At 41.5% G+C, this 10,000-nt stretch overlaps 1 protein-coding gene and 1 pseudogene across 4 annotated transcripts in view; one reads left to right on the forward strand and one right to left on the reverse strand.

The window, feature by feature from the left end:
* LOC137989970 (uncharacterized) overlaps positions 1–10,000 on the reverse strand; it is a 48,932-nt gene that overhangs the window by 14,412 nt on the left and 24,520 nt on the right. For all 4 annotated transcript variants that reach the window (XM_068835541.1, XM_068835536.1, XM_068835545.1 and 1 more), the window contains 2 exons: positions 9,954–10,000; positions 454–647 (listed from right to left, as the gene is read on the reverse strand). The exon at positions 9,954–10,000 is cut by the window's right edge and continues 207 nt beyond it. In XM_068835541.1, coding sequence (XP_068691642.1) covers positions 454–647; positions 9,954–10,000 — 241 coding nt within the window. The remainder of the gene's footprint in view (positions 1–453; positions 648–9,953) is intronic.
* On the forward strand, positions 6,372–7,888 carry LOC137989991 (uncharacterized; annotated as a pseudogene).

The following is a 10,000-nucleotide window of genomic DNA, read 5'->3' on the forward strand; positions in this document are numbered from 1 at the left end:
AGGGATGTCAAAGAGTGACCGCACTCGCTATTTAGCTTCCCACACATTTGTTTATCACTTATCTCCAATAAATCATAAATGGAGAATACGTCCATTGCACCGGGATCGCGGGGGTCATGGGTTAATTCGAATCCCGTTGAAGTCGCTTGAATTTTTCAGGTGTTTAAAAAGTGACAATTGCTTAAATTGTCTACACCCTTTGGTATTATAATTCCTCTATTTACTCGGACGAAGATGAAATGAGCCTAAATCTCAGGTAAATGGGTGTCAAAGAAACCTAAAGATACGTCACATGGTGAGCAAGTGAAAAAAAGATCATCGAAGCGTGGAGTAAATAAAGTAACGAAGTACGCGGAAAGTTAAATGCCCGGAGGTAGAGCAATGTTAGCTTCTCGAGTAACTAAAACAGGTAACTAAAACAGTTTTTAATAAGAAGCGAACATGACAGGGTACCTGTGATCAAGTCTTCTCTCCTCTCTTGCTCTGTAATACCTGGTCCTTTCCTCGTGGCCCGCCGAATGAAATAATCGGCTTTTCCCATGAGGAAAGTGCCTTTCAATCTTTTTGGACATTGTGGAAGTAGATTTCTCTCACATTTCTTAATGACTTCACTCGCTTTAGCCAAACGAACTTCAGATACGTCTTTTCTGTAAAGACAAATTGAATGAAAACTTCATATATAATGGCCCGGCAGAAAACAATTGCTCTCGGATCGAATGAAGTTTCTTTAGGGTCTGTAACACAGAGAACACAAAAGCCTTATTTCTTGTGCCCTGAGAGGTGTTTCTCGAGATCCTCCCAAACTTTTCGGGCGTATTTTTGATATCATTAGGGAGTTTAAGCACGAGCGTTTTTGAGACGCGGACGGCAACCGGAAGTGACCTGTTTTCTCTTTTAACTTCTCTTCACACAGCTACATTTACATTATCAAGTATCTTTACTCCATTAGAGATGATTAGTATAAAAATCTGGGAGACAACGCTGTCCTGGCCCGCGAAATGTTCTCTTCCGGTTGCCGTCCGCGTCTCAAAAACGCGCGTGCTTAAGCTCCCTATTTTCAAAACGAAAACGGGGCGGAGAGGGGTTGACGAGTAATGGAACTCGCCTTACCCTCACACACTCAACGCCGTATGAAGTTGAGTCTACTGGTTCTCTACACTGCTTAGAGAAGTGTTTCCCAGAGTACTCTGGCTGTCCCTCTGATCAAAGCGAACATTCATTTGCTTTGGTCCGATTGAATGGCAGTCATCCTAACTAGTGGTGCAGGTGGGCCTGTTTCCATTAGCATTGATACTCTAATAAATTTAAAGCTATTTTGATATTTTTCATAATTTAACATTCCCGTTTGCAATTCATTATTTTTCTCACTGGTGATGTCAAATGACCAACCTTTCTGAACACTACGCAGATCGTGGTTTTGCTACTGGCATTTTGGCTCCAAGTTTTTGACACCCTTTCAGACGAGGCCTTTTCGTTTAAGATCATCCAACGTTTTGCATCATCGTATTGATTAAAAATGGTGACCAAATGTACATGTTAATGGTAATTGATGTTAAATACCGAACATATCACATACAGTTTCAGTGACGGTTTACTGTTCTTTCTCTGGAGTGATGTTGGACGTCAGCTGCGTCTGCAAGCCGCTATCAATCCATATTTGATGTCACCAACCCACCCAGCTTATGGATGAATGAGAAAGGTCTCACAGTGTTAATTGACAGGTCGTTACACGCGGGGTCTACGGTTCATAGGCTTTATCCAAGGGAACTTGAAATCTAACCATATGCAGTTGCTATTACAAGAACTACAAACGAACCATTTTCTGCTCAGTTATTTTTTAGACCCTGAGTGTTGGTCCGACCGGGCTTTAAACCCGCAATGTTCCGCACGAAAGCCCGCCGGATGGTCAACTATCTGCCGAGCCACCGATCATCGGTGCATGGGTGCACATTGATGCTGCATCCGTTTCTTTATAGTTCAACGGCGTTAGAACAAAGCAATCTTGCATACCCATGCAATGCACGTCTGTAAAGCCTGCACTTACAGGGCTTATCTTGTTTCCAAGAAAACAATACTGCTTCCCTTCACCATGATGATGCTAACAAGAGATGTCCTCAGTGTTGGAACTGAAGAATCTGGGTTTGGGTGTGCTCTGTTTGCAGAAGCACAAATGGTGGGACACCTCTTTGGGATACATCTTCAAAGTTGCATGCTTAATTCGGATATACGTCCAGCCTAGTTTAGTTAAAGCCACGTTTAAACTACAGCGCAAAATAGATCGATACAGATAAGGAACACAATTGACTACGGCAACTTTAAATGCAAAAGAAAAAACAAAAACAAAAAAGAAGAAAAACAATGGATACGGATCAATGAATGCCAGACACTGTTATTCTGTCATGGGACAACAGTTCCATTTTTGATCAATCCATTCAAAGTAACTTAAGCGTCAACTATGTACTGACAATAGAATAGTTAACGATAGCATTCGTGGCATTTTCAAGTTGGAGGTTTGGAAACCCGATATCTTTAATTAAGGTGTAAGTTAGAGGGACATTATTTCCTGTTGTTAAAGTAACGTTAAAGTCGCGGAGAGGGGCTAGAGGACGCTTGGTCACCGTGACGCTTGTGACAATCGGCGTGCTTATAAGAACTTGCAACACCTGAAGACATCTGACGACTCCGTAGGGTCAGGCTAAAGCCATTCGACTGATTTCAAATCAAGGCCGAGTAGTTGCAACCCCTACTAACTATCGAAAATCATGGGTGCAAGTTGACCAAACCAATGCGTTAATCGCCGGGAGTTTTAATCTCTATTAGGGCTCCTCCGGCTTGAACAACTCGCTCCCGCTAAGAAAATTGGTTCAGGCAAGATTACAGGAGCATCCGTACCAGTGACGGTGAGGGTACAATCAACCACATTCGAGGTGCCAGAAGGGATCAAAAAAGGTTTCGGGTCTCATTTGTCTGCCTATGCTAAGTCTACGAAATAAAGTGCCCAATGAAAAGGATGTGGAGCGGAGAATGAGAGTTAGAAAGATCATCGCAGCAACTCCAGCCGTTGAAAGAAAGCCTGAAGCAATCCAGGCTTGGATGCGATTTGTACCCGTGGCCGTAAGATTCCAACTGAGCTATTAAGCCAGCTGGGATAGTCTCAGTCGTAACCAACCAGCTTCCTGCTGGCTTAATGGTTCTCTTGGAAGAGTAGTGTAGCGCAAATCGTACGGTTACCTGGTCGAATCCCGGTTAAGTCAGGATTTCTTCAGGCTTACTTGTAACAGCTGAACTTGCTTATCAAACAGCGATGATCTTTCTAACTCTCTCCACTGAGCAGTTCAAATACATGAATATTCATATATTCTATCATAAGAACCAGACGACCAATTACCTGTCATTCTCAGCATCGATAGGAGCCCATAAGCAGGAGCCTACCACTCCAATACTAGGTTAATGTGATAGCATTTTCACAGAACAAGCTATTTTTAGGTGAGTTCTTATGAGCCACTGCCTATAAATATGGACCAAACAACGGCACAAGTCGAAAATTTGATTTCGCTCATTTTTTGCCCGTAGATTGGCCCTAGCTAGAAAACAAACGGACCATTGTTAGTTTTCATTAACGCAGCCTTTTTTGGAAGAAATTTGCGAAAAACGATTTCGCCCCGAATGAGCTCAAAATGTACTTCCGGTTATGCTGAAGTTTCTGAATATTTGATTGCTTCGCGCGCCGCACAACAGCTACTTGAGAATCTATCAAGGGCTTATATATTCAGCCCAGGTCTTCATTGTATGACTGGGCGAAAAATAAAATAAATCGAGGTTTCGTTTGAGCCCGAAACGAGATAGAACAGAAACGCAAAATATTAGAAGGTGATGCAAACGAATTATAGCACTAAAATATCGCCACATTTTTTTATGGGCTATAACTTTAAATGCCATAAAAACACTTTATACGGGTTAACTATACACCCACGTGTTTGAAAATCAAAAAATATCTCTGGGCAAATTGTTTTAAGTCGCCCGCCTTGGCCTGTGTTTCTCATCAATTTTTCCCTGAATCCGCCGTGGGAATGTAAACAATTGCGTGACGCGGGCGGTAACCCTGAATACATATTAAATTCGTTTCCAACAAACCGCAGATGGCTATCTTAGAACATTTGGGTGAAAAAAGAAAAACATAATGGACCACTTTTAACTTTAATATTTTGAAAGGCATCGCTTTAGAAATTTCGGGCATTAAAAACGCCAATTAAAAGCAATGGTGTTCGGGTGTTACTGCTATGTAGTTTTAAGCTGTCGTTCTTTCTTGGATTATTTTAATTACAAGAACGAATTCTACTAGTAGAAAGAAAATCGTTCTAAGTTCATTTGTTAAGCGTAATAACAAGTTGATATTGTTGGTTTGTAGCATTAAGTGATCTGAAGGAACACCGCAGTGATTAAATTTGTATTTCTTGATTTCCACGGATCGACTCTCGGTTAAACGTTTTGTTTGTACCAGTCAGCTTGTCGGCATTTGGCGCCTTTTCTTCTTCTAAAATGTTGGCGAAGGTAAATGCAAAAAGAAGCTACCTAAACCTCGACATATCTTAAAAGTTTAAATCATAAATAAGAGACCTCAACAGTGCCTGTATCTCGATAAGCTATTAATTTGAACAATTACTATGCTGGACGGTTGCTTTAATTTCCAGGTTACGCACTTACTGTACATATAGTTTAAAGGCGCATGTACACGACAGAAAAATTTGGATCCGGACCCGTCAAAAAAGCGGTACGGACACATAACTTTTGCAAGGAAATACTGGAGTTTCTGCAGGGCTGTAGGCTCCTATGGTCCTGCGGAAACTCCAGTATTTCTTTAAGTATGAGTCCGTACCGCTTTTTTCGACGGGTCCGGACAAAAATTTTTCTGTAGTGTAAATGCGCCTTAATACGCATTGTGCGCGAATGTTTCTTTTCAAACAACTGAAATGCTCAATAATAATATCTTGACGAGTATTTTATTCTTCAGTCTTAAAACGATCGTTTTTGGCGACCACCGGCTATTTTGGCTAATTGCTTGATCAAATTATACATATTTAATTGAATTCGCTCAGTCCATGACCAACTTCCGCGAACAAAACAAGATGGATGTTTGCTGTTCATTTAAGTCACTAGTTGGTGGGCAGTGTTCCTTTGATCGAAGAGACAGAAGTCAGTCTATAGAGGTAGTTCCACTACTATCATGTAGGAAAGAAATAACGCGGCACAAGTCACTCTGGCAATTCCAAGATGTGAAGAATGAAGTAGACCTAATTCTTGCGCGTGCTGCGATCTTTACCATGCCACAAAATGTCAATACCATGACGATTTGTCCATCACATCGTTCATCCCTTGGTCTTGGCTGGACAAGGGGAACCGAGAGGTGTAGGGTCCCTCCAGAGATCTCAGAGCATATTAAAGTCGGAAGGAAATGGCCTAAAGCCGACCGGGGGATAAACAAAACCTTTTCCCAGTTTATCATGAAAAGAACGGGACATCTGGTTCACGTCGGATCAGGTAGATATTTTGACGTCCCACTCGTGTTAATATTCTTTACTGGTATGCAAAAAGTTTGACCAACTTCTGATTGTTTCAGGAATGTGCAGAAAGTGCAGGGAAATTTTGTGTTCATTTACTGAAGAAGAGAAGCTGCCGAAATTGTCGGAAGAGAAACCATCCCCAGTTGTCACTGCGGATGACGACGACGTTGTAATTACCACAATGAAAGAGTTGACATTGGTGAGGAGGATAGTCATAAGCCATTCGCCACTCTAAAAGTGTCTTTTTCTTTCGGGGGGGGAGGGGGGGAGGATGTAATGAAAAAGTATCGAATACAATTTTTTCTGAAATACTATGAGCATGCATGTGCGGACTAAGTCGAGGAGAGCCGGACGGCAAAAATATTTGGCTGGAGGTCCGTTTGTCCTAGAAGAGACCGGAGATACTCCCGTTCATCCCGACCCCAATATTATTAAATATTTAATGATACCGTCTTTGCTGAACATGATTCTAGTTAGACATTGTTTCGAACTGCGCATGCTAAAGGAGGGCGGGACCCAAGGGGAGACGTTACTGGCGGAGAGGCTCTACTCGGAACTCCAAGCCCTTTTAGACGCCATTTTGATACAAACGTTAACTCTTTCATAACCTTCCAAAGAAAATACTACCCCTTTCACACACCCACTGTAGCATATATCCCTCTTGTCGATAATGGTTGACAAGGTCAGTTTCAAGTCCCTTCAACGGTTGATTCCAAACCTAACACATTATCGTTTCAAGATTGCCAAACAGCACCTTTTGCTGCATGGTAGAGGCTGTTCAGTTCCGAGACCTATACAGAAGACTGGGCCATGAAGTTTCTTCCCAGGAAGTATAGGGAAAGCCAAAGCGACTGGTTTGCCAAGCGAGGACTACCCTGGCACATCACGGTGGCAGTAAGGTGGCGATCAGACCAACAGCTCGAGTCGATGACATTCGTGCACCTTTTTAAAGCCTGCAGCCAGGACAGCAACACAGTGCTTGGCATAATGGCTGCTGTTCTCACAAAGTTGAAGATTGGTATGCCCAACCTTAACTCAGTGTTCTATCGACAAGACAATGCAGGATGTTATCATTGTGCCTCGACCATTGTTGGTGCTAAAGTACTAGCGGACAAAGCCGGCGTTTCCCTAAAGAGACTGGATTTTTCTGATCCACAAGGTGGAAAGGGCGCTTGTGACCGAAAAGCGGCGACCATTAAATCCCACATGCAAATCTTCCTCAATGCAGGAAATGACATTGAAACTGCTGCTCAAATGAAGGCCGCCATCGAATCTTCTGGTGGGGTGCCTGGTGTAAATGTTACCCTGTCAGAAATACCGGAGAGGAAAACGAAAAATGCTGTGTCGTGGGAGGGTGTTAGTTTTGTGAACAACATTAAGTATGAAAGCGATTGTCTGCGAGTGTGGAAGGCATACAACATTGGTCCTGGCAAAATAGTCCCTTGGAGCAAATTTGATGCGCTTGCAATCGAAAAAGAAGTGTCCTTGATTGTTGATCTTGGAAACGAAAGGATCATGCAATTACCATTTGTGGCAATGAAACCTCGAACACTTATCTCCCTTTCAGAAACAACCTCATCTGACGGCGGAGGTGATCATGGAGGTACCAGTGAAGACGGAAGCTCCAGTTCTGAATTGTTTTCTTGTCCCGAAGAAGGTTGTGTCATGACATACCAAAGGTATTCCAGTCTTGAGCAACACATTCAATGTGGTAAGCACAAGCGAGCCCTGGAACAGGAGACGCTCCTTGACAGAGCAATGTTAAAGTATGCCTATGAGCTTGAAAAGGGTGGATTCCAAGTTGAAGAACTGTGCGACGAGGCATGCTCGAGAAAAGAAACCGATTGCCAAGTTCCAACTCTTCCTCTCCCCTTGGGTTGGGCTCTTAAGAGTTCCTTCACTCGGAAAACAAGGTTTAATTCAACTCAAAAGGACTACCTTCAGAAGAAATTTGAGATAGGAGAGAAAACTGGAAGGAAGCTTGACCCAGTCACAGTGTCACAAGAAATGCGAATTGCGAAAGACTCCAACGGTAATCGTCTCTTTTCCTGTAGCGAATTTTTGACAGGGCAGCAAATTCAGAGCTTTTTTTCCAGAATGGCTTCCAAACGAAGTGTTGATATTGTGACTGAAGAAGACGAAGAAGAAGAGAACTGTGCTCGCCAAGAGGTAGCCTTAAGTGAGATGCGCCAAGATGTGGTCAATTTAGTAGGCCTTCAACATCCCATCATATACGACACTAACAACATTTGTGAACTTGCCTCCAGTAGCAAACTTACAGCTACTTTCAGTGTCTCTGTTTTGCGCGACATCTGTCTCTCTCTAGACATTGACGTTTCCGGAATCACTGTAAGACGCAAAAAGCCTTACGTCGATAAGCTTCAAGATCTAGTGAACTCCTGCACTTGCTCAAAGTGATCTGTTAACGCCGTCATATGTTCGCAGTCTATTTTGAGAAGCTCTGAATTGCATTGCCCATCCCTGACCAGGCTGGTTGTCGCGTCATTGGCGAGTGCTCACACAGGATTCCCACCCTCGCACATCCTTAGGTTACGCAATAGTCGAAATATAAGGATCTGTATGGGAAAAAGGGTTATATTCCTAAGCCTAAAATATACGAAGAAGCAGGTATGAATAAAAATAAACCTGGTGTTTGTTTCCCTGTTTCGCATAAGGTTTTCTAGGCCGATTCATGGGAATTTGGGGCCTGTAATCCTCATCAGGAACAAGGGAACACACACCTCAAGTTAGGTAAGTTTATTTTCACTCATACTCCTTCGTGTAACCGTTTTCCCATCCATTGATACAAATCCTTATATTCCGACTGTTGCGTAACCTGAGCACTACTGTATGAGGGCTCTCATCTTTGTGGTTGGATGACCTGTGGTACAAATATATACCTTCAAGCTTTTTTTTTTTTCTTAGTTATGATCTGCAAATTTCATGCATGCTTAATAGGAAATTTCCCCGAATCGAGGCCGCTGGCGATTTGGTAATAAAATCATATTTTCAAAACTTTAAATAAAGTTAAAAAAGGAAAAAAAGAAAAATCGGTCCATTTTTTTGATCCATGTTACGTTATATTACCAGTTTAAAAATAAACAACAAACCCTTAACGTACACAAAATATGATTTTTCAATTATTCTGAAAAAAATGGAAAACTGAATTGGCCGAACCGTGCACGGAATTTATGGAATTTCCACTTGACTTATTTGTCAATGATTCAATTACCATAAACCATAGAGGATTGGTTAAGTGTATCCCTAAAACTGCCACTGTATTGTTAGTTATCAGCGACATTAATAACTGAGCCATCTTGTGGAAACAAGCAAGTGTTAAAATTATTTCCCGGAGCACTACGGTCACGGTCTTTATCAGGGATGTCGTGGGTGTTGCAATGCAAATGAAAAAAGGTATATGTATATTTATACTAACTTAAACAAAACAACAAAAAAAAAATTCCCATTATTTTATCCACACAACGTTTCAAAAATTGCTTTCATCGGCTTGTTGGAAACGAATAATTATTCGAGATTGACTACCGCGTCACGCAATTGTTCACATTCCAACGGCGGATTTTGGGTAAAATCTATGAGTAACACAGGCCAAGGTGGGCGACTTAAAACCATTTGCCCAGAGATATTTTTCAATATCCTAACAAGTGGATATATATTTAACCCGTATAAAGTGTTTTTATGGTATTTAAAATTATAGCCCATTGAAAAATGTGGCGATGTTTTAATGCAATAATTCGCTTGAAACACAATGTAAAATTTTGCATGTCTGTTTGATCTCGTTTCGGGCTCCAAACTAACTTCGATTTATTTTATTTTTCACTCAGTCACACCACAAAGACCTGAACTGAATATGAAATCCATTGAAAGATTCTCAAGTTGCTGTTCTGCGGAGCGCGAAGCAATCAAATATTCAGAAAATTCAGAAAAACCGGAAGCAGATTTTGAGCCCAATCGGGGCGAAGTCGTTTTTGGCATATTTCTACCAAAGAAAGCTGTTTTGGCAGAAACTAACTATGGTCCGTTTCAATTCTTACTAGGACGTATCTATGGCCAAAATATAAGCGAAATCAATTTTTCGACTTGTGCCATTGATAGGCTATTTAGGTCGATTTTTATAGGCATTCACTCTTATAAGTTTTAGCCTGCACAAGTGACCATTTTCTATCCCATTTCTCATGCAAGACTTGCGATTGGCTGGAAATGTTTGGTTTCGCGGGAAAATCAATCTAAAAATAACTTGGTCTATAAAAATCACGTTCCTCAAATACAATGAAGTTGTACGGTCCTAATCATGGGCTCCCGGTATCGATCTTTTTGTTTTTGGTGGAAAATACCATATTTACAATGTTTGTTTTTTTCTTTTTTTCAAATTACCTTAGATCAGGAAACTTCGTGCGGGATGTCTTCAAAAGAAACATAAT

The sequence above is a fragment of the Montipora foliosa genome, chromosome 2 (genome assembly GCF_036669935.1).
Source record: "Montipora foliosa isolate CH-2021 chromosome 2, ASM3666993v2, whole genome shotgun sequence".
NCBI lineage: Eukaryota > Metazoa > Cnidaria > Anthozoa > Scleractinia > Acroporidae > Montipora > Montipora foliosa.